This window comes from Falco rusticolus, chromosome 3 (assembly GCF_015220075.1).
Source record: "Falco rusticolus isolate bFalRus1 chromosome 3, bFalRus1.pri, whole genome shotgun sequence".
Classification (NCBI taxonomy): domain Eukaryota; kingdom Metazoa; phylum Chordata; class Aves; order Falconiformes; family Falconidae; genus Falco; species Falco rusticolus.
Window position 1 is genome coordinate 42,163,556 of NC_051189.1, and position 23,645 is coordinate 42,187,200.

The 23,645-nt window shown below is 38.6% G+C and overlaps 2 protein-coding genes across 11 annotated transcripts in view; one reads left to right on the top strand and one right to left on the bottom strand.

Moving 5' to 3' along the window:
* ARFGEF1 (ADP ribosylation factor guanine nucleotide exchange factor 1) overlaps positions 1 to 22,554 on the top strand; it is a 97,375-nt gene extending 74,821 nt beyond the window's left edge. Inside the window, exons 23-40 of one of the 2 annotated variants that reach the window (XM_037379133.1) lie at positions 58 to 148; positions 1,319 to 1,359; positions 1,464 to 1,633; positions 2,271 to 2,422; positions 2,584 to 2,756; positions 3,725 to 3,885; positions 4,527 to 4,657; positions 5,752 to 5,881; positions 6,887 to 7,022; positions 7,110 to 7,248; positions 12,078 to 12,147; positions 14,193 to 14,322; positions 14,970 to 15,109; positions 15,405 to 15,573; positions 16,530 to 16,668; positions 17,618 to 17,735; positions 18,456 to 18,684; positions 19,959 to 22,554. In XM_037379133.1, coding sequence (XP_037235030.1) covers positions 58 to 148; positions 1,319 to 1,359; positions 1,464 to 1,633; positions 2,271 to 2,422; positions 2,584 to 2,756; positions 3,725 to 3,885; positions 4,527 to 4,657; positions 5,752 to 5,881; positions 6,887 to 7,022; positions 7,110 to 7,248; positions 12,078 to 12,147; positions 14,193 to 14,322; positions 14,970 to 15,109; positions 15,405 to 15,573; positions 16,530 to 16,668; positions 17,618 to 17,735; positions 18,456 to 18,620 — 2,255 coding nt within the window. In that variant the 3' untranslated portion in view covers positions 18,621 to 18,684; positions 19,959 to 22,554. Of the gene's footprint in view, positions 1 to 57; positions 149 to 1,318; positions 1,360 to 1,463; positions 1,634 to 2,270; positions 2,423 to 2,583; positions 2,757 to 3,724; positions 3,886 to 4,526; positions 4,658 to 5,751; positions 5,882 to 6,886; positions 7,023 to 7,109; positions 7,249 to 12,077; positions 12,148 to 14,192; positions 14,323 to 14,969; positions 15,110 to 15,404; positions 15,574 to 16,529; positions 16,669 to 17,617; positions 17,736 to 18,455; positions 19,913 to 19,958 lie in introns of those variants that run through there. The other variant, XM_037379132.1, reaches the window with a different exon arrangement.
* CSPP1 (centrosome and spindle pole associated protein 1) overlaps positions 22,150 to 23,645 on the bottom strand; it is a 63,934-nt gene continuing 62,438 nt past the window's right edge. For 8 of the 9 annotated variants that reach the window (XM_037379136.1, XM_037379137.1, XM_037379144.1 and 5 more), the window contains one exon: positions 22,150 to 22,977. In XM_037379136.1, coding sequence (XP_037235033.1) covers positions 22,769 to 22,977 — 209 coding nt within the window. In that variant the 3' untranslated portion in view covers positions 22,150 to 22,768. The remainder of the gene's footprint in view (positions 22,978 to 23,645) is intronic. The other variant, XM_037379135.1, reaches the window with a different exon arrangement.

The window sequence follows — 23,645 nt, forward strand, 5'->3', positions numbered from 1 at the left end:
TTCTTCCTAGCCCTTTCTGTGTTTTCTTACCTGTTTTTCAAATTTTGTTCACTATAGTTGGTGGAAACGTGGATTGGAAGCAGATAGCAAGTATTCAGGAATCCATTGGTGAAACTAGCTCCCAAAGCGTTGTCGTTGCTGTAGACAGGTATTGTATTAAATTTGCTGTTGCCATCTCAAGCTTTTTGAGTGATAGTTGAATACTCTCTGCTAATAACAGGACATTATTATTAATTTACCCCTATTTGAAAAAACCTGCATAAATAGTACCATATTAAAGACCTTTTCGTTTTGTGAGTGTTTTCCTTTCTTATGGAGAAGTATTTTTGCAAGAAGGAAGAGAACAAAGATTAAGCAAGAAGCCTTTTTATTGATGCAAAATTATTACAGGAGGGTTGCAGAATGAAGACTGCTGTACTGTCTGGTGAATCTTGATTTGCTAAATATGTTAACATATAGCAAATCTCATTCTGCCTTAGTACAGGGAATGTTATTGACAGACCCTTTTTTCTCCTAAATGTAATTACTGACTCTCTGCTTTCCTCTAGGTTATGTAGATGTTGTCTTATGTTACCAAAATTGCTATTCCAGTCTTCCTTTCTGTGCATCATGTTTATCATAACTGGATTTGATCAGGCATGATGCATATCATAAACATTCCCTGTTTAGACCATAAAGTACTGATCAGACTGCAGTGTTAATGCATCTTGCTCTCTCAGCATATAAGAAATCAGAAAACATGATTTGTCAAAATTGACAATCACAAAGGGGTATCATTCTGAAGGCTTACAAGCATTTCTGTGACTGAGTATAGGCAGCAACATTGATCTCAGCTCCATGAAAGTTGCCTTGCAGTAAAATTACATCAAGTGAACTAGAGGCTTAATGTCAAATGCATAATAAATAGCTCTTTAGATTTGCAGTATTTTTCTCCACTTCATAATGGAGTGTTTCCAGTATCTGTTTGTCATGGCAGATAGGAATTATGCACTTCGGAGAAGTTTGACTTCTGTGTTTGGAGCAGGGCTGAATAGTTTATAAACTAGTGACGTTATTTATCAGTCACTGTCAAGAGCAGATAGTATTAGAAACAATGCTTACCTCCCAGTCTCCATGCATGCTTATGGGAGTTATTTAAAAATATTAGAAATAATTGAAATATTTCTGATTTTCAAAGCTCAGTATTTTTCCACAGTTACTAATTTTTTTTAAATAAATCAAAATAGTCAGGAGATGGCTATATACTTTTTTAAAAAAACTTGAATACATATTTAGTAAATTAAGAAATTGTAACAATGTCTTAAACTGCACTTTACAGAATATTTACGGGATCTACAAGGTTGGATGGAAACGCTATTGGTACGTTTTGTCCACCCCACCCCACCCACCCCCTGTAAACTACAAAGAAGCTTTGCCTTAAAACTTGGAAAAATATTGCATTAAAATCTGTGTGCATTTCATAGTGGATTTCGTTCGCTGGCTATGTGCTGTATCTATGGATGAACTGCTGTCTGCTACCCACCCTCGAATGTTTAGTCTGCAGAAGATAGTAGAGATTTCTTACTATAACATGGGCCGGATAAGGCTACAGTGGTCTAGAATCTGGGAAGTTATTGGAGATCATTTTAATAAGGTATCCCCATTAATGTTTATACTGCATACTCCTTGAATTACCAATACAAATAAACTTTATTTAGAGCTTTGTTAGAAAAGCATGTGCTTGTCTGAATTATGCTGTTTTTTCTGTCTTTCTGTATAAGTAGCTTAAAATACAGCAAAAATTGTAAAGCTGGAAAGGCCTGTAAGAAGATAGAGGTACACAATATAATCAATGTAAAAGGAGAAGTATATATTAAGTTATTTATCGTGCTCTGGGTCTAGAACTGGCAGCCTTTAGTTATGTGTTCTAATTTTTGGGGGTGTGTTATGAAGCTTGGGCTAGAAGGTTGGTTTCTGTTCAAGTCTAAATTGACTATGTATAAGGTGAATGTCTGACGTGTTTTTAATACAGCTTCTTGAAGTCTTTTTAGACAGCTTACTTATTTTTAGAAAGTTTTAAATGCTAGGATATATAATGTAGAATATAGCTGAAATTGGTTAGGGATTATTGAATTGCATTAACAATGTGGTTCGCGGAATCGTCTACTACTTAAGTTTGTTAATTTCCTAGTACTGCTTAGTTCTCAGTTACCAAATGTAGAGGCAGCTTGGTGTGAATCCATAAGAATTCTGATGCAAGCTTACTATGCATTCCTATTCTACATTATCAGGTTGGCTGCAATCCCAATGAAGATGTAGCTATTTTTGCAGTGGACTCATTAAGGCAATTATCAATGAAGTTCTTGGAAAAAGGAGAACTTGCTAATTTCCGATTCCAGAAGGACTTCCTAAGACCATTTGAACATATCATGAAGAGAAACAGGTAATAACATACAATGAAATTAATCGCCTGGCATCATAAGCACCAACTTTTGCAATTTATGTTTCAAATCGCTTTTATACAACCAGTTGCTGAAGAATTACGCTATTCTAATTGATCATGTAATTTAGTTTGAACAATTATTGTTTGTTATCTTAATTTAGGTCTCCTACTATTCGAGACATGGTTGTACGGTGTATCGCACAGATGGTAAACTCCCAGGCTGCTAACATTCGTTCTGGCTGGAAAAACATTTTTTCAGTGTTTCATCTGGCAGCCTCAGATCAGGATGAAAGTATAGTGGAACTTGCATTCCAGACTACAGGACACATTGTCAGTGAGTACTGATGACATTCAGGTGTCATGAAAGTGTATGTGACTTCAGAGACTGATTTATCTGTTGGCTTTACAGCCTGCATAGTAAAGCCCACTTCATGCTTTAGAACCAGTATCTTACACTTTTCAACCCATCCTCTGGGGAAATACTTAGGAAAATAATTCAGTAAGATGATAGTTAATCTGTCTTCCTTTGTGCCTTTAAAAAAATTTATCTGTAGCTTTCCATAGTAAAACAAGTCAAGCCTTAGCTAATTTTACTTTTATGTGTACGTTTTCATTTAATAATTTTATATTTTTTCCCCCAGAAAAAAAATGTGTAGCCATTTTACCATTTTGTTGTTTGCCTGCCTTTTTCCTTGTTTCTGGATTGTGCTTGTCTACAGCCCTGTTCAGGAGAAAGTGCTGAGCTAGGTGGCACTAGCATTTATTTTTTTTCTCTTCCCATTCTAATCTAGATCCTCATGCTTTAAGCGCCACAAGGGATCTCTTTATTCTGTCTCAGCCTCTGCAAGTTCCTAAAACTGTTTCAGCATTGATGAAGAATGTTTTTCACCTCGAAAGTGTGGCTGTTTAAAATCGGGGCAATAAGACCCTATTGCTGAGGGAAGTCCTTTTGCAGATGTAACTCCACGCTTTGTGTAGCCCTCTTAAGCTCTGACCATACAGACTAATGCTAAGCAGTAAGGGTATTGCTCTCTTTTTGCCGAACTGTTAACATTTCCCCCCTACAGACTAGATGCTACCACAGCTTGTTTTAGACACTTACTACTGTCGAAATAAATGCCCTTTAGGTGAGGTGATTTTTTTGTTATTGTTGAGCATTTGTTTTTTTATTACTACTCAAGCATTTGACAGCACCAGTCAATGAACCAGTCTCTCATGAATTCTATTACAGTCAGTTTATATTACAATTAATAGATTTTAAAGCATGACACTTCTTTTCTTTTGTCCACACTTTTCTCCCAGCAATTGTGTTTGAAAAACACTTCCCAGCAACTATAGATTCTTTCCAGGATGCAGTAAAGTGCTTGTCTGAATTTGCCTGCAATGCAGCATTTCCAGATACTAGTATGGAAGCGATCCGCCTCATTCGCCACTGTGCAAAATACGTATCTGATAGACCTCAGGTATAGTCTGTATTAACTAAATTATAAGTGCTTTAATCAATAGTGCTTTTAGAAGGAAAACAAGATTGTGCTAACCTTATTTGTTTCCCTTCAGGTTTCAGAGATTAATGAGACGTGTACTTTATTCAGAAGCAATAGGAGTATAAAATTCCACGAGCTTTGAAAATGCCAGCAGTTCATTTATTTTATTTTACTTTTTAATTTTATTCCCCCACCCACCCATCCCCATCCACGCAGTTCAGCTGGTGGCTAGCTTTCCTAAGAGCTGCTGGAAATCATCAGCCTATCTCAGGATCTGCTGTCCACTGAGGGTAACGGCGTAAGCAAAAATGCTTGATATCCTCAAAATGTTACGGTAGATCCTCACTTTCGGTGCTGTCTCTGTAAAAAGAGAGTAAAAGACTCACACTGAACTGCAAGCAAAACCTGATGCTTGAATGTATCATCTCATTTATTCTTTTAGTTTGTTTTTCTAGTTTATTTTTCATGATCTACTAAGAATTACTTTGAAAAACACTTCACCTGCTCAGTATTATCTTGATTGCCAGCTCTCCTGAAGCATCAGGGTGTGATACTAGCATAGCAGAGATTGTTATGTACAGTCCAAATGACTCTGTATAACCTTCTGTTTTCTTCTAAAGGCGTTCAAGGAATACACGAGTGATGATATGAATGTAGCTCCCGAAGACAGAGTGTGGGTGCGAGGATGGTTCCCTATTCTGTTTGAGTTGTCCTGTATCATCAATAGATGCAAATTAGATGTAAGAACCAGGTAACAATCAGTATTTGTAATTCAAATTTTAAAAGGCTTACTTTATACTTTTAAAATAGAAATGACTCTTCTTAGTAAATGTAACTGTCATAAAATGACTTACATATTTAATTTGGGTGATACCACTGTGGGAACACCAGACTTTTCAAAACACCTTTTTAATAGATGCTGGAATGTAGAAATCACATCTGCATTCTTTACATAGGAAATTTATATCTTCCATTACAATAAATAATGAAGTTACATGGTTGTAATTGCATTATATTAAATAGATAAGTATTGCATTTCTTCAAAGTTGAATATTCTAATAATGCCTGTTTAGGATTTACAGCCATGAAATGACAAGAACTATTTAAATAGTTCATTTGAAAATAAGTTAAGGCTTAAATAAATTAAAATTAACAGTGACTGTTTCACATTTATTATAGAACCTGTAAACTATTTAAAACAGCTCAGCTGAACTTAAAATCAGATGCAATGGAGGCATTTTCTGTATAGAGCACAGTAAGATGCAGAAGTTAACTTCTGATTTTCCTAACATATAGCAAGCAAGCATTATTTTAACATGGAAGGTCAACTCTAAATGGTCAATATGCATTAAATCCCTCCCTTTCTTTTTAAATAAAGTATTACATGGGATGAATATTCAAATCTTTATTCTTCCAGTGGCAATATTGATCCTCTGTATTCATTAGTAAATATAAATGTATGATGTTTAATTTCATGAAAGATGCCCCCATTGCATATTCCATTTTAGTGTGCATCTGGACTCCCTTTATAGCTAATAAAGATTAATACTTGCTTCTAGATCTTTTTACTTCATACCTGGAAATACTTGTTCCTTTATTTCTGTGGTCCTTTGTGAAGAAGTTGTTTTAATTTGACATTACCACAGTTCTCAAAAGTATTTTCAGGCTATACCCTGTGGCTTCTAAGTGCTTTTTAAATAAGCTGATTTTCTACTTAATTTTTGTGTACTAGTGATCAATGTATAATGTTCTTGACAATATTTGAGTTTGTTACTGCTGTTGCAGTTTGACCTAGTACATGTCTTTTTGTAACTCTTAATATATGTTGTTCATTCTTCATTTCAGGGGCTTAACAGTAATGTTTGAAATAATGAAGACATACGGCCATACTTACGAGAAACACTGGTGGCAAGATTTGTTTCGGATTGTCTTCAGGATATTTGACAACATGAAACTGCCAGAACAGCAGACTGAGGTGAAAAAAGTGGGGGAAGATAATTTACCAGAGATCTATATTTGCAGTGGAAAACTTGATTAGTAATATAGCTTATCAAGTGATGTAAGGCAAACATCAAAACTTTGACCTTTTTTGCTCATTTTATTAGCATTCTGTTGGAGGTGTTGTCACTTCTATCGTTTTTCATAAACCATGTATGTAAAAGGCCTAGTAGTTTACACTATGAACAACAGAAGAAAGCATAAAATGCAACTTATCTAGAGTTTGTAAGAAGAACTGCAGCTTTTACATGTGATGTCTGGAATCTGAGACACACATGACTTCATGGCAGCACGCTCAGTGGAATGAGGCTTGTGATCAGCAGTGAAGTCACAGTTAGAAGAAATAAGTTCTACTAGTTCAAAACTTTTTGATGACCAACAAACAGACAAACAAATCCCCAGAACAGCACTGTGCTTTCGCTGCAGCCTTTTGACTAGCCAAACAGGTTTTGACCTGCCAAACCAGCACCAGGTACTGTCCTTACAAGGAGGTGAAACAGAAGTGAGCTTACTAATGTAAACTGTGTAAATTACTAATATTAGAAGTTCGATCGCAACTGTCAGCTATTTGGGAGGCTCTGTGTGAGTATTTGTAGAAGGGCATCTTACTCTCTTAAGTTTTTATCCCTTGGAAAATATGTAGAGGAAACACGGAAAACTTAGTTTGGTGTTAAACTATTGAGCTAGGGTTAGACACTATGTTTAATGTCAAACTCAGTATCTCATGATGGTAAGTGCTTGTCAGTCCTGTAATCTTGTCTCTGAGAATAGTTGTTTGTCTGTTTCTGTAGGTTTTTAAACCTGCCAGTTAGCAAAGCTTAAGTTGGGGCTCCAAGTTGTGGGGGTTTTGAGATATAGAAAGGAATTGTATGTCACTATAAAGCATTTCAAATTGAGTAAATACATATATCTGCCTGCTTGCAAAGATGTGTATCCTAAAAGTGTTACCTCAAAGTTGTCATTTTTTGTTTTCTCCTCCTAGAAAGCTGAATGGATGACAACTACTTGCAACCATGCACTTTATGCAATATGTGATGTATTTACGCAGTATTTAGAAGTACTTAGTGATGTTCTTTTGGATGATATATTTGCACAGCTGTACTGGTGTGTGCAGCAAGGTAGGACTGTACCAAGTTATGTTAAACAATGTTAACATTTTACTGTGCTGAATGTGAATAAACAAATGCACTGTTTGTCTTTTCCAGACAATGAACAACTGGCACGATCTGGTACAAACTGTTTGGAGAATGTTGTCATCCTAAATGGTGAAAAGTTTACCCTAGAAATCTGGGATAAAACTTGTACTTGCATGCTGGATATTTTCAAAACTACAATCCCTCATGCGTAAGATGACTGTTAATATTTATACTTTGTAAAATAATGTAGTTAAGTTGACTTACTGATTTCTAACTGTTCGATGTCTAATAAGTGGGGTGAACAAAAAGCTGTGTGGACTAAATAGAAGCAGACTTTCTTGGAGCATACTGATAACTTAAGTGATAGATACACTACTCTTGTGTTGTAAATGATAAGCTGTTACAAACTAGAAATACTATATGGGAGATAAGAAAAAACCCAAAAAACAACAACAACACAAAAAAACCCAATCCAAAACCTGTAAGCTGATTCAGCTTTAAAATGTTGGGGTTTCTGAGAAGTAGTATCTGATTTTTTTGGTCATTTTCTTTTTGTAATAGAAGAATGCTATTGATAGGCAGACTTTGCAACTTGTAATTACATGTGAAGAAGCTTTTTCCAGATAATACTAAAACAGAGTAACAGTCTTACAGATTTAAGTCTCTGTGGTTGATGTTTAGCTTCCATCATATGTTTTTATGGATCCTAATCTTTTTATGAAAATTATCGTGTATATTTGGTAACTGTCTTTCCCTTTGTGTTACAACTCTATGTGAAATTCCTTGCAACAAGGCTGTACTGTTCCCGAGTAGTTTGATACACGTACATGTCATAGAGCAGAATAACAAGAAATCACATCCAACATTATACCAAAGATGAGTTTTTATCCCATACCCTATGAACGCTGAGGTGAAACACTGCTTGTTTTCAAATCTAATAGTCTTAATGTTGAACTGTTGTATTATTACTTGTCCTATGTCTGTCAACTAGTTCATACTCTTTGCTTCTATGTATCGCCTAGTTCAGGCCTGAAGAAAACCGAAGCAAAATGGAACCTTCTGCACATCAGTCTTTCCTTAATTTTAGTTATGTATCAGGTAGCACTGTAAGAGAGCTTCATTCATGCTTAAAAGATAAGTTAATCCATCTGTCACTATCTCACCTACTTTTGTATGTGAGTAGGTAAGAATTAATTGCATCTAGAATATAATACTAAAATAAAGCTGAAACATCTGGGTGCTAGCAAGATTATTTTTTTTTCACATTTCAGTAACTGCCAAAAATAAAATTATAAACCAAATTTATGGATGTAAAAGTCCAACTGAATTAGCCCTAACTTACTATCTCTTATACTTGGAAAGACTTTGAAGTGATATTCACTAGCAGAACATTTGCTTTGGTTTCCACATTATGATCAAAACTTAGGTTGAATATTTAGCAACCCTTCTAGAGCAACATTTTGAATATCTTAATATTTAGACACATTCAGATTATTCTTGTTGCCTTTAGCTATATCTGATTTCAAATATGTGCATTATTCCCTTTGATGTTTATGGCACATTGGCTTTTCAAATGAGTTGTTTTTCTGAGGAGGGTATCAGACTCCATAGATTTCTGTTCCTTCTCATCTGTTTTTTTACCTTTCTGTGCCTTCTTTGAGAACTTTAATTATATTATTCTTTTCTACATTTCTTGGAGGTTTCCAACTTTTGCAGAGTAAAGTAAATGTTACTTGGATTTTACACGAGTACCTTGAGCATAGGTAATCAGTCTCCTTTCCCATGGTGAAGGTATGCCTGCTCTTTTCCAAACAATTGTTGGGTGACACAAAACTGCTGAAAACAGTCTTTTCACTTTGACCATATTTGACTAAAGGTGAAGCTTTTTAGATGGGTAAGAAAAAATCATAAAAATATACAGGTATTCATTCGTATTTTTAATGGAGATTTTGTACTCCGAGTTTTTTTCCTTCTCTTTGAGTCCTAGAAAGATACTTCTCTCTTTTTATGGGATCTGGTTCTTTTTCTGTGACTTCTGGTTTGGCTGGCACTACATATTTATATTTCTTAGTCCCTCTAGTTGTCTTATTTTGGTGGTGGAGCTTTTCCTGCCCTCCCAGCCCTTTTTTTTTTTTTTTTTTTTTTTTTTTTTTTTTTTGGCAACACTGTTTTTATACCCAGCTTGTTGTGGAGGGTGCCCCAGTACCTGGAGAAGGCGGCAAATGCTCCTTTTACCTTTGTTTTCCCATGCCTGGAAGTAACATTGGAAGTTAATGTTGAAATGAAGGCAGACCAATCACACAGTGGTATAGATGAAAGTGTTATAGGCAAGTGCTTTATTGCTAAATGACGAAATAGAATCTCTGGAGTGTAAAGTGTCTTCTGGCAGAGATTAATCTGATCACATAGGATTGCATCTGTCCTTTTTTAACATTCATACGAAATGTCTTCCAGGTATTGTGTAACTAACTTCTTCAATTTAAGACTGGCAGCATTGGCTGCAGGAGTTCTTAGTTGCAGTACTAGCCTCTGCTGGTTCTTGGCAAGTTACCTTTTTGCAAAAAGAGGTGATCATAGTATTTCCTTGTTTGGAAAACTTAGTACTAGAATATTTACTCGGCTACTAACTTCAGCAGAGATTACTTACTAAAAAAACCAAAACTGTGTACTCAAGCTTCCACAAAATCATTGAGGTTTTGATAGCTGAAGTTACTAACACAGGATCACACAGAATGGGCGAGGTTGGAAGGGGCCCTGGAAGTGGTCTGTTTCAACCGCTCTGCTCAAGCGTGGCCACTCAGAGCCATGTTTCCCCAGGACCATGTCTTGGCTTTTGAATATCTCCAAGGAGGGAAGCTCCACAGCCTCCTTGGGCAACCTGTGCCAGTGCTTGGTCACCCCCAGTGAAAAAGTGATTTCTGATGTTCAGAGGGAACTTTCTGTCTTTCATTCTCTGTGCGTTGCCACTGGTGCAACACTGGGCACCACTGGAAAGAGCCTGGCTCTCTCCTCTTTGCACCCTCCCATCCAGGATTTATATACATTGATGAGATCCCCCTGACTCTTCTCTTCTCCAGGCTGAACAGTCCCAGCTCTCTTGGCCTCTTCTCATAGGAGAGATGCTCCAGTGCCTTCATCATCTTCGTGGCCTTTTGCTGGACTCTCTCCAACATGTCCATGTCTCTCTCTCATACTGGGGAGCCCAGGACTGGATGCAGTGCTCAGCAGGGAGGGCAGGATCACCTCCCTCTACCTGCTGGCAGTTCTCCTAATGCAGCCCAGGATACCATTTGCTTTCTTTGCAAGCAAGGGCACGTTACTGACTCATGTCCAACCTGATGTCCACCAGCACCCCCAGGGCCTTCTCTGCCAAGCAGCTTTCCAGCTGGGTGGCCCACAGCATACTGGTGCCTGGGGTTGTTCCTCCCCAGGGGGAAGGGCTTTGCACTTCCACTTGTTGAACCTCTTTGGGGTCCTGTCGGCCCATTTCTCCAGTCTGTTGAGGTTCCTCTGGGTGGTAGCATGACCCTCTGGTGTATCAGCCACTCCTCCCACTTTCTTGTTATCTGCAAACTTGCTGAGGGTCCACTCTGTCCCGTCATCCAGATCATTAATGAAGATGTTGAACAGAAATGGACCAGTACTGATCCCTGGGGTACACTGCTCGTTACTGGCCTCCAACTAGACTTTATGCCCCTGGTCACCACCCTCCTGGCTTGGTTGTTCAGCCAGCTTTCAGTCCACCTCACTGTTTGCTCATCCAGCCCATACTTCATTAGCTCATTTTAATAGTTTGTTTGATTTTTTTTTTCCATTCTGTTTATAAATCTTTTTAAATAGACATTTTCCAAAGCCTTATGAGAGCAAGGTTTGGCTTGCTGGCACTGAGGAAGCCAGGGTGAATGGCCTCTTGTCCTCAGGAAATTCAGGAGTTAGAATTGGTTCCTTAGACAAATTACAATAATCTGGCCTCTCTTGGCTCATAATGGCTCATTCTTCCATTACATCCTTGGGCAGATGGAAGACTTCGTAGCCCAAAATCAATTACACTGTATTTAACAACCTCTAATGCAGAAATAATTCACAGTTTGTGTTCTGGTAGCTTTCAAGAATCAGTTCAGTTCTCTGCTTTACTTTATTTGCTGTCTCATTGCATGCCTCCAGATTTTTGTATTTTCTTGTCTACAGTTTGTCATCTTAGTTATATGAAGAGCAGTGATATGTTAATTTAGAATCCTTAACACAATGAGAAAGATCTCATTTAGCATAGGCACAGATGTCCATCAAGCCTTGCCTCACAGAGATTGAGGATACATAGTTTGAGATCTTAGCAACAACAAAAACTTTAATCTTACTTTGTAGCAATAGAGTTGATAGAACAAGAGATGATGGGGCCACTTAGGTTATTTAATCCCATTTCCCCCATATCTTGGCAGACACAGACAGCCGCAACAAGTTACAACTAATGTAGAAATTTTTTAGTGCTCAAGGCAAAGATCCTCAGGACAGCAACATGCTATAGGAAAACAGCAGGGAAGAGATCAGAAGTCTTGTCAGTGACTTACTACTTCATAACAGCAATGAATCCTAAGTGGAAGTAGAACCACAAAGCTGAAGCACAGCCCAAACAGAGAATGCAAAACATCTCCAGACATTCATGCTGATTTGTCCTGGGTAGATTCATTCCTGACTCCAGGTAAAGCTTAAGGCAGTGCGAGAGAGCAAGGCAAAATCCGTTATTTCTGAGAAAAATTAGGCCACCTCCACATAATCCAGTCGTCCATTCAAGGCAATTGGTAGAAACGTTGGAAGTACAAAACCCACAATTTTCAATATGTGTGAAAGAAGAAAATGTATACTTAAAATTGAAATGAGTTTATTAATTTATGGAAGTATCTATATTCAACTCTTTTTTGGGGTTTGGCTTCCATTAAATTAAAACAAACACCCCACCATACTGAAGTTGACTTCTTAGGATATTGGTTCTGATCTGTATTTCAGACTTCCTAAATTTGGTACTGGTTTTGTGTTTTCAAGGCTGCTGACTTGGCGACCAACCAGTGGGGAGTTTGGCTCTGGATCTCCCTCTGATACAAAAGAAAAACTGGTAAGCTGCTGAAATAAAAACTATTTTAAAAGCTTGCAAAAGTTTGGTACAAATATGTTGTGATGTAGAATAAGTAAAAAGTGTACTTTGTTTAAACCCATTTTTCAGTTTTGATTTACTTGAAAAAGTTTTTTCCAGCTAAAGTGCTATTTAATGTTTAAAAATAGCAAGGAATTAATTGAGAAAGAGAAATATATATTTGTTTGCAGTGAAGTTGGCTTCTGGGAGTTGCCTGTAGGTCGTTCTCTGCGTATGATAGTATGATAGAAGTAATGTCCTGTGCCTAGTATGTCTCTGTAATACTGTATTTAACGTTTGAGTTGTTTCCTGGTTTTGTGGGGTTTGTTTCATTTTGCTCAATATTGTCTTTGATACATTGACATGATGAGAAAATGCTGGAGGTGGAAGGACTGTCATATAAAAATTGTTCATGGGTATGGTCTCAAATGAGTTCTGCTACGAGAGACTGACTCCCTCCATTTAGCTTTATGGGGTGTTAAACATAATTTGCTTGCAACAGAGTGTAGATGTTTTCGGTGGCCAGTTCTCATTATACAGGTGTTTTATATCCATGTGACAATGTGTTTTCTATATCGACTCATTTGTAGTGGTTTGGTGTATAAAGCGTTTGATCTAACAGTGTTGGCTACGTTTTTGATCCATTTATGTTGAATATAATAACATGCACAAATGGCCGATATATTAAATGTCTTAGTCATTAATAAATTGAAAGCTCTTTTCTCTTTGAAATAGTTCAACATTAATGTTTTTTAAAATCTTCTTTTACTTCAGTGTAAAAAGACACTTTACAACTTCAAAATGAACAGAACTTGTATAATAAATGTTAAAGGAAATATATTTTGGATCCTTTCTTTTGGTAGGATAAAATTTTTGCAGGCTTTAAGTATTTCCATCTAACTTTTCTTCAGGTAGTTAAATTATAATGAAGCATTCTACTATCTATAGACATAATAGCTATTAAAAATATATTTATTAGAGATGAAGACGTTGTTTATTTACTGGTATGAGAAGTTGATATGTTCTTTATAGGAAGTGTATGTGCAGACTTAAATCTTGCTAGCCACGCAATGTAGGGAATTAATGTGTTGTCTCCAGTGGCACTTCTGGAATATATATGCCAATAGAAGTGCTGGGCTATTGAAAGGGACAGTAATCACTACATATGCCCTCTTTCAATGAGTGCTTTCTGAAATGAAAACAATAGGTATTATCATTGATTTTAATACTTTACATTCAACTGATCAAGAAGGAAGATATTTATTAAAAAATAAAACAAAAACCCAACAATTCATTTTCCAAAGTCATTGAGTTCTAGCTCACAAGATAAAACAATGTAACATGGGGAATCAGAACACATTGCAGAAGTCTGCTGAAGCAGCTCTGGCGAGAGGATTTAAAATGAAAGCATTTTCCTTGATATGCATATATTCTCCTTCGTTTTACTCTGATAAATTCCTATAGCACCTACAGACATGTTAGTAGGAGCTTATAATTCAGAACGTTCAAGGGGGTAAATGCAAGTAAAGATTAAGGCTAGATGATACCTCATACTGTTTGGACTTGTCTTTTAGGAACTGTGTGTTAGCATTTTCACCCATTATAAAAAGAATGCAAGTTCTTACAGAAGCTGTTAGAGGTTTTTGTTGTAAATCAGGGGTAGATACTGCATTTCCCAGTACTGAAACCTTGCAGCAAACCTCATACGCTTGAACTGGTAAAAGTCAAACTGACTGTTGGCTGACATACTAAATGCTTGGATGGCATACAAAAACACCTGTGTGCAAAGTACTAGTCGTTGACTTTGCTGTGTAATTAAGTATTTGTTGCTTGTTGATTTTTCAGTGCTTTCTTAGTAGGGCATCTTCTTAGCACATCTTTTGTGAATGCTGGTATCAAATATGACCAAAATGAATGAAAAAGTGTAGTGTTGAAACAGTAAATGTCTTAAGGTATAAAGAGCACAATACTATCAACAATTAGCTTGCAGAAATTATCTGTAATTTTTTTTTTGGCCTTTTTTTCAGGATACAATATCACAGAAGTCAGTGGATATTCATGATTCTGTTCAGCCTAGATCTTCAGATGGACGTCCATATCAACCCAGCATAGGGCCCACAGTAGGTGAAGAAATAAGCAAAACCAGGCCAACAGCAAGTACGTGTTTAGTAGTGATTCGGCATTTTATATATATTAAGAGTAGTATTCAGCAGATGTCTGATACCTTTAGTTATAGCCCCAGCTATAACTTCAGAAACGTGATGTGAGGAGAGCTATACTGGTTAAAGTTTTGTCTTCATGCAGTATGACAGAATTCTGTTGGTCTCTTGTGGGTCCACATCTTTCACCTGTGCTTTAAAAATCTAGAATTCAGCTGCTAACTTGCAGGCTTTTTAGCCAAAGTAAAATACTAAGAATAGTACTCACCTTATAATGCTATGTAAATAAGTAATATTTTTTTTTTCTTAAGAGCAAGGTTCTTTCTGTGCAGAATGCAACTGAAGCAATAGCGGGGCGGGGGGGGGAAGTGTATTTAGGCTGATTTGAAGAGAACATATCAAATCCTTAAGGTACTTGGGGAAAGTTATGTGTTGGTGCTTAAAATGCTCATGTCTGGTGGTAATAGTAGACCTGGTATCAGTCCTGGTTTTAGAAGAGTAATTCAGATGGGTGGATTCCAGACTTGATTTATGAACGTGCTTGAAGTTAAGCTGTTCTTCAGCTTACCCCCAAAATAGCTCAAAAAAGAGACAGGTGTTGCAGTTCTTTATTAACAAGCAATTTTCTTGTTCTTCTCTTTAAAGAATTTCCAGAACAGAAGTTATTTGCTGCTCTTTTGATCAAATGTGTTGTACAACTGGAACTCATTCAGACTATCGACAATATTGTGTTCTTCCCAGCAACTAGCAAAAAAGAAGATGCAGAGAATCTAGCAGCAGCACAAGTAAGTAGAACTGATAGGTATCTTTTTTTCTGATTTTTTTCAGCCCTATTGGATTTAACAGCTTATATCTTGCGTTAAATTGCATTTGCTGTGCTGGGGCAGCACACCGTGGAGATTAAAACATGTGTTGTTCAAAGGGATTTATGTAACTGGGATGTGAACACAACTGTTAATACATTTTTAAGTTTCGGTACGAGTAAAGATGAAAACAGGGTAGGATTGAGTTATGACTGGAGCTTGCTGAAGACAATTGTGAATTTTTACTTGCAATCTTTTCCTTTTTTTTTTAAAACAGAGAGATGCAGTAGACTTCGATGTGCATGTGGATACACAAGATCAAGGAATGTATCGTTTTCTAACATCACAGCAGCTTTTTAAACTTCTGGATTGTCTGCTGGAATCTCACAGATTTGCTAAAGCATTTAATTCCAACAATGAACAAAGAACTGCCCTCTGGAAAGCGGGTGAGTCAGTCACCTTGGAGAAATATTTTGCAAGAATGTGTCAGCGTGCTTTGAATTAACCCAAAAATAGGTGAAACGTACTTCGATGTTGAATGTAAAATTGAGTGTCGGGCTTTAACTTTATACCCTAGAATCCCTAAGGGGAGGAGACCTCATCTGTGCAGGTGCAAATATCTTTTTCATGTCCTCACATTTAAGGTTTCACTGGGTTACAGCTGCCAAGCTGATCCCTGGCTGTGGGTGCAAGTCCCGTGCTTGGAGGCTGCAGGCACAAAACCTGAAGACTTGTTAGCGGGGTTTGTTTTACCTACCAGAGTATAAGTGAAAAATATGTCATTTTCTGAAAAAAAAACAGATGAAAAACGGACTCTCAATAGCGTTGTGTTTAATCTGTTCCTTGCACCAAAGTTGGCTGTATTAATATTTTTAACGGTCACTGCATACTGTGAAGATGCAGCAGGCTGGTTGGTGCATTGATGTATGCATACACAGAACCACTTCAGCTTGGCTGAGGTAGTATTCGTATTTACGGGTATGCTTTCGGCTAGTATGGCTCGTCACTAGCAAAACTGAGTTTAATTATACAGTAACAGCCTTGGAAACAATAATATTGTAGACATTTTTATCAAAAACAAACAATAAAGCACTACAGATATACACCTGAGGCAAAATGGTCCATTGTTCGGGTGGTTAGAATGCACTTTTATCATACACCCAGGTTTCACATCTACTTTACTTGGAAGCATCTATAAAAATAGGTGCCAAACACAGTTGTGGCGTATATACGTGGGTTAATTTTTAGCAGGACTCCATTGTACTAAATGCTGTGAGAAGTTAATTACATAAGGTGGTTCTTCTGTCTATATGCAGAAGATGTTTGGAAGGAGAAGTGGGGAACTGTAAGGAAAAATGTCAGATGAAACACAAATCTGAATGGATGCTTGGAATTTCTCTAGGTTTCAAAGGCAAATCAAAGCCTAATCTTCTGAAACAGGAGACTAGTAGTCTTGCCTGTGGATTGCGCATTCTGTTCCGTATGTACATGGATGAAAGCCGTACCAGTGCATGGGAGGAAGTCCAGCAGAGGCTACTAAAGTAAGGTCCATGTGGCTGAACCCGTTGATGTTATTTCTGACGTGAAAGAATGTTTGTTTTTATTTAAAAGGATAGACCACCTCTGTTTGCAGTAAACTTCTAGAGCCAACACAGTATGGTGGTAGTCACAGCTCCCATTAAGAGGTTTTATGTTGTGTGTAGAGCACTCTGCCTCCAGCTACTAATACTGCGTCTGCTTTTTGTACTCATTAGACGTTTTGCAGAAGAGAACAAAGGTTTTTGTCACCTTTTTTGGTAGCATGTGGGTAGGTGGGGGCTTGTTCCAGCTCCTTCTTAAAAAGAAAAGCAACTAGCAACCCTGCTTTTTTCTTGCAGATATTTTAGGGAGCTGGTGCTTGTTCTCATCTGCAGAAATGAGCGCTGGGCTTAAGAAGCCTGTGGGCATACAGAAGCTTTTGGCTTTTTGGTTATTCATTACTGTGAATACCAAGGTTCACCTGAAAGTTTTTAGGTTACAAAGTTGTTTAAGCAAGTGTTGGAATAATAGAGGGCTTAAAACCAGGGCAGTAACAGTTTTTTAACAGTGTTTAACAGTGTTTTAAGGTTTACAGACCAGGGAGCAGAACTGCAAACTACCTGGTTGCATCAGCATGAGATTACTTTTTATAGTCTACATATCATTTTGTCGTATGCGTTTTAGTACCTCTCAAAGAGCACTTGATACATTTTAAATATGTGTACGAACAGCACGATCATGTTTTGTCAATATATTGAATAGTGAAGTCCTGGGACACTGGTTTTGAGTTGAACAAGATTACTGCTTTCTACTGCTAATGAGGCTTGCAGTAGCTTTCATAAGGCGATGCTGTTCTACACCAGGACTCTGCAGTGGTATAGTTGCAAAGCCGAAGGTCTTTCTCTGCAGCAGAGCTCAAAATAAAATGTTAGTTACTAGTTAGTTACTAGTTTTTGTGTGTTTCCTCTTCAGTGTCTGCAGTGAGGCTCTGAGTTATTTCCTCACTCTTACATCAGAAAGTCATCGGGAAGCCTGGACTAATCTGTTACTCTTATTTTTGACTAAAGTCCTGAAGATAAGTGATGAAAGGGTAAGTAACTGTTTGGAATGTTATTTAAGATGACGTTTACAGGTAAGAAGTAGTTCCAGACCGGTTCGTCACAGTTACACATTTGACTTTAAAAGCTCCTGCTGCTCTGTAGACACGCTTTGTTGAGGGAATGTGCATCGAAATACCGACAGTAGTAATGCACAGTGAGGGTGCAGTGAGTGATAAAATAAAACGTGTCTGAGAAAATGTAAAAGATACTGAAATCCTTTACAAGTATGTGTTAAGTTGCTCTTACCCCTCTCCTGCTGAGGTAGGGGATTAGTGGCTGATATTTTATTCAAAGAAACAACTCCTGTTTCTGTTTCCAGTCCTGCGTGTATAGCACCTTGACCTTCTCCAAAGCAATTCTGCAGTAAATAAATCCATATTTAGATCTCCCTGTAACAAAACTTGGCTGAAATACCAAGTGAAAGAGGCCAAGTACAACAAAAAAACTTGACTGATAAGAAAACCTCTTCCTCTTGCAGAATAAGCATTAGCAAGGAGCTGTGTGTAGCCAGTGAGCATCTGTCAGAGTACAAGCTGTCTGAGCCTTGTTCTAGCACTGGCTAGCTTCAGTTATAAAGATGTTTCTACTTGTCACTTCATGGGTTGGTTTCTCACCTTGACTTGGGAGAGTATTTATAATTCTTCACTTGGAACACCCTTTCTGAGCTGTATTGATGCATAATAGAACAATTTCTTCTGTTTTCTCCTCAGTTCAAGGCTCACGCCTCGTTCTACTATCCGCTGTTGTGTGAAATTATGCAGTTTGACCTTATTCCTGAACTTCGAGCTGTTCTACGAAGGTTTTTCCTGCGGATTGGTGTTGTTTTTCAAATATCCCAACCACCAGAGCAAGAGTCTGGAATAAGCAAGCAGTAGCAGATAGTGACTGAGTATTGCTCCGTTTAAAAGTTTATATTCCTCAGCTAAATCAAAGGACCAGGTAGCTGAGCCATTCTGTCTGGATATCCATAAAAATGATTTCTTTGTATGGCAATGTGTATCCAAGGGTTAACGGTACAGATGCTTACAACTGTAATTAAGGCTTGCAACACTCCAGTCCCTTTATTTCCTGATGGATTATCTCTATCGGTTTCTCTACCTGGCTCATGCTGAGCACAGAGCCAGTTTTTAGCACAGTCCTCTGGTCAGCATGGGCTGCAATATCCTTTACTGTCCTAGACAGCAGTATAGCAACAGATGTTTATGGCGGGTGTGAAAGTAAAAAGTACCCAAAGAACTATATATGTAAAGGTTTGAGCTTCTGCAAGAAGTACAACTCAGGAGAGCTGTATTTTGAAGGATAAAATGTTTATAGTGAAAAGAAAATGGAGATTATTGTTCATGGTAAAAGATATTTAGCAACTATGTCTGATATTCTTATTCTAAGATTTTTGCACACTCAGGCTGTCTGAGACATTGGTAATCATCCTTCTGTGAAAAATGTACAGAGATGCAGGTCTGTAATATAAACTCTTTAACACTATACAGTTCTTCCTGATTTGTTTTATTTCTGTATTATTGATTTGCTGAAAACCCATAACAACTTCATTGTTTACCAAATGCACTAGAAGTTTGGGTTTTATTTTTCGGGGTTGTGATTTTTTTCCTTTTTTTTTTTTTCTTTTTTTTTTTTTTTTTTTGGTTTTGTTGTAGCCCAGAAGTTAGTGTTGCTGACTTTTGTCAAGAACAGAGGTAGAAATATCACAACTGACATAACTACCTGTAATATACTTGTTTTAGGGCTTTTAAATATAATGAGCCATTGAAATGATGATCCTTCAAGGACTGGAACTTGAATCACTGCAAACAAGTCTAGGTTGTGTCTGCTGTCAGATGTTTTTTGTTTGATGTAGATTTCACTCTTATGTACAGAATTTAATGTGGAATATATTCAAGTAACAAATCTGGCATGGTTTGGGGATGGTTAAATTTATTGGAAACTTATTCATACTGTGAATTGTGCTCTGATGGTTAAAAGACAAGATTGTCAAGCATTCTGTATTACAATGGATGTAGAAATTTTTTTCAGATGGGCAAAATGTATATGGTACAGATATGTAAAGTTTTCTATGTAAAAAAAATTCTGTACAACTTTCTGTACAATATTTGGTTCTCATCTGGCATATTCTAATCAGGTTATAGGTCAATAAAGTTTTTGAACTCTTTCATCAGTGCAATCAAAACCAGTCTAATCCACAGCTACTTGTTTTACAGTTTCCTTTGCCGCCTCTCATGTTCTCATTTCAAAGGAACAGACCCCAGCCCTCGGGGGGGCCAAAAGGTGGGTGCCTTGCAGTTGACTAGGATGCGTCTTCTCACTGTTCGGCAAATACAGGGTGAAAAAGAACGGTAAGTTTAAAAAACCAGGGAAAAAAGGAAGAGTAAAAGTGCTTGTAAGTGGACTAGACAAATGAACCCTGTAGTGCTGCACAGATAGGAACTAAAATACTGTGTTTTGCTTTCTGGGGATTAAAATATTAATACAAGTATTAATATAAAACAGACTTCCAGAATAAGGGTGGGTGAGAGAGGGAGGCTGGGATTATGGTTCATCTGGCTGCTGACTCGGAATACATCAGCCAGCTAAGCCTTGTCAGCATCTTTGAGCTTGTAAGTAAAAGCGGAATTGGATTGTGCTCCAGTGTGTTCCCACAAAACTCACGACAAGCAAAGGGGAAAAGGGGAGAAGCGTGAAGGCTGTGAAAGGGAATGAGGAATTAATTCCTCACAGAGGAATTAATCTCCCTGTAGCTGTTCACAGCAGGCCTCAAAAATAAGTGCTAAGTGGTTCAACAAAATAGCTATGGAAGAGACAGTGATGGGAATTAAACGGCACGACCCGTAACTAGTTTTCTTATAATGTTAATTGGGGTGGAACAAAACCAAATTGCAGTTATCGAAGTCAGAAAAGGAACAACTGAGGTGATTTTAATTACAATGGTACAGCCTTTCCTCTTGGGCTGTGTTTTATTTTCTTCAGTTTGTTGTGTAACATTTAAATCTTGAACCACCCTAGCAGGCTCGGCCTGAGGTCTTTCTTGCCTGTTTGACAGTGATCAGTAATAATTGTTAAAGTATAGTGTGTGTGTGTCCTACTGACGCTGTAATTTCCCCCGTGCCTGTGGCAAAGTGTTACCTGGTGTTCCTGGTTACAGCCAGGTCTGTGTCTGTTACCCGTGGGTCTGCCTGCATCCCTTCGCAACGTCTGCGTTCAGGATTCAGCGTTCAGTAGTAGCGAGTACAATCGATTATCTAAAATGCGTGGTAGATTGGGGTTTGTTTGGCGGGGTTTTTGTTTTGAACCTTGCTCTGCTCCATTGCTCTGTTGTGTACTTCTACTGAGCAATGACTTTTTTACAGCACGACCACCTCACACCTTACGGGGTTTGTTGCTTGTGTGGAAAAGGCCTAATAGCTGTTGAGTCTTGGCTCATCGGCCCCTCGACCCCTGTTCTCATCGTTGCTTTTCTGTAGCTTTAGCTCCCACACCCCCAGAACCGCACTGGCTGGGCTCTGGGGGCCAGCTTCAACTTGCAGCTCCACCGAACGAACGCTCACGTCTGTGGCAGTTCTCACAAAGGAAGGGCTGGGAGCAGGAGGTGGGCTCTATTTGAGTCAGCTCAGCCTTGAGCTCAGGACTGTGGTTTGCAGCTGCAACTCACCATTTTTGAAAAAAAATTACAATTTAGGAAGGCTGGCAGGAACGCCCTGGCTGCAGCTGAACTTTAGATATGGAGAGAAAGCCAACGGAAAGATGTGAAGGACCAAGATGATCCTGAATAGCAGCCGGGGTAGCAGAGGGAGGAGAGCGGTGCAGAGGGAAATTCACGGTGCTAAATGCTGCGGAGCAGCCAGGCTGGAGCAAGTACAGCGCTTTCAGGTCACTGCAGAGGTGAAGGAAGCAACTTAAAGCGGGGGCGGGGCAGTGTCCTAGGCTTCAACTGGAGGAATCAAATGCCAGCTTGGGAAGGTTGGTGATGTTTACAAAAATTCCGGCCATTAAGCCAGCCTCATTTTTTAGGATAATGCTAATATATGCTTCTGTGGGGGGGTAATCAAAGTTCAGGGAATAAAGGAAAACTATATACGCTACTAGATGAGGAAGAAAGTTCTGTATGTCGCCTGGCATCAGTACAGTGGATCTACCCCAAAGCTCAACGCGTGAAGGAACAGGGAAGAGCCATCAGAGACAAGGGAAAGGCTGGCAGGTGACAGAGGGAAAAGTATGAAATACATGAGGGGGGCTGTGGCATGAGAGGCTCCGTGGCAGGATGATATTATAAAACATTTTCACCTTAGCTGCTTAAAACTGCCGCTGGGAACATTAGTATTCCTTGATGGTCTAGTTTGTTCATGAGTAAACATCAGCTGAAGCAAATGATAAATTAAGAAAACTGAAGTCTGCTTTCACATTCTTAGTAACAAAATAATTTATTAACTCTTAAATCGGAACCATAAATTAAATATATGCAACGCTATCTGTATTTCCAGCACATAACAGGTTAGGGAACATAAGAGACACCGCTAATAGTAATTTTTTCATGAAACTGCTGAGCTTTCATGCAGGATAGCAATCATTACTGTATGAAAAGCAAGTGCCCTTTGCCAAGTTATCTACTCTTTTGGTAAAAGCTTTAACTCACAGCAGAGGTCCATTTTCTCTTATTTCCAGCCAGTTTTGGAGTTTGGCTATAAACAAAGCTAAAAATTTAAATTTATTTACTATCAAATTCACACACACACGTGCACGCTGGTTTTGTGGTAAGTCCAGCTCTGCACCTTTTCTAGAAGTTTCAGCCTCAAAAATGGCCAAGCTATTCCTCTGCTTCCTACATTATGTGCTGTACAATATCCCTGCTCTACGTCTTCGCACTGCAGCTTCTCTTACTTTCTTATTGCTACTTCAAATGACACATACAGCCCCACGCTCTGCGTCGTATCACACGCTCCCTGGAAGAGACCCTGGAAAGTGCAGTAGTGCTGACCGGCCCCTGCTCTGCTGCGAGGCACCGCGGGTTCCCGTGTCAGCCGTGTGCTGTTGAGAGGCCTTGCCAGCTGAGCGGCAGCAGGCTCTCGGGTGAGATTTTTGCTGGGTTTGACTGTTCCACCACGAACCTCTGGAAAGTCTCTGAAGTTCCTGGTCGCAGCCAGGGCTCTGTTGCAACTGTGTCAACAGAACCGCACCGTCTGCCGGTGTTGGGTGGAATCTGATTCCAAAGGTCATCTGCTTCTCCTAAGGAAACACCACCACAATGCACGTGTTAAAGGAGACAAAAGCTTATCACGTTTTACTGCAACATTCTGAACAGGCTTCTTTGTCTGCAATAAATGCATAAAATGCTTTTAAATTACTACTTCACACAAATCTTTTATGTTCTGGGGAACTGGGCCCATCTCGAGTCAACAGCTAAAGACTCCAAGTCTTTGATGTCTAATGCCAACAGCCCCTCCCCCTGCCAGACCAGTAAGAGGGCAATACAGGAAACATGGATGGACGTGGCAGAAGGTTCTTGCTTTCCCAAAGCCTCTCATTACAGGGAGAAGTCAAATCTGTCAGTGCATATATACATAGGAAACGCGTGTAAAAATAAGGTTATTAAATTACAGTGTTACGGCTAAGCACTCTTACACAGACAGTCTCTTACTCAGGAGAGAACTTGGGAAGAATTATTTCAACATGCGAACAGTGCAAATGCGAGCAAGTCTGTACATCACAGCCCGGCATAGCTAGTAACCTCAGCACAATGTTGTCCTGAAATGTGCACCGGGTAAATCGTCATCTGCCAGAAACAAACCAAACCACACCAAAACAAACTAATGAAAAAAACCCAACAAACCAGAATGGAACGGCCTTGCCTTTGAACTTGGGGTCACTCTCATGCTGAACTCTGCTATTGTTTC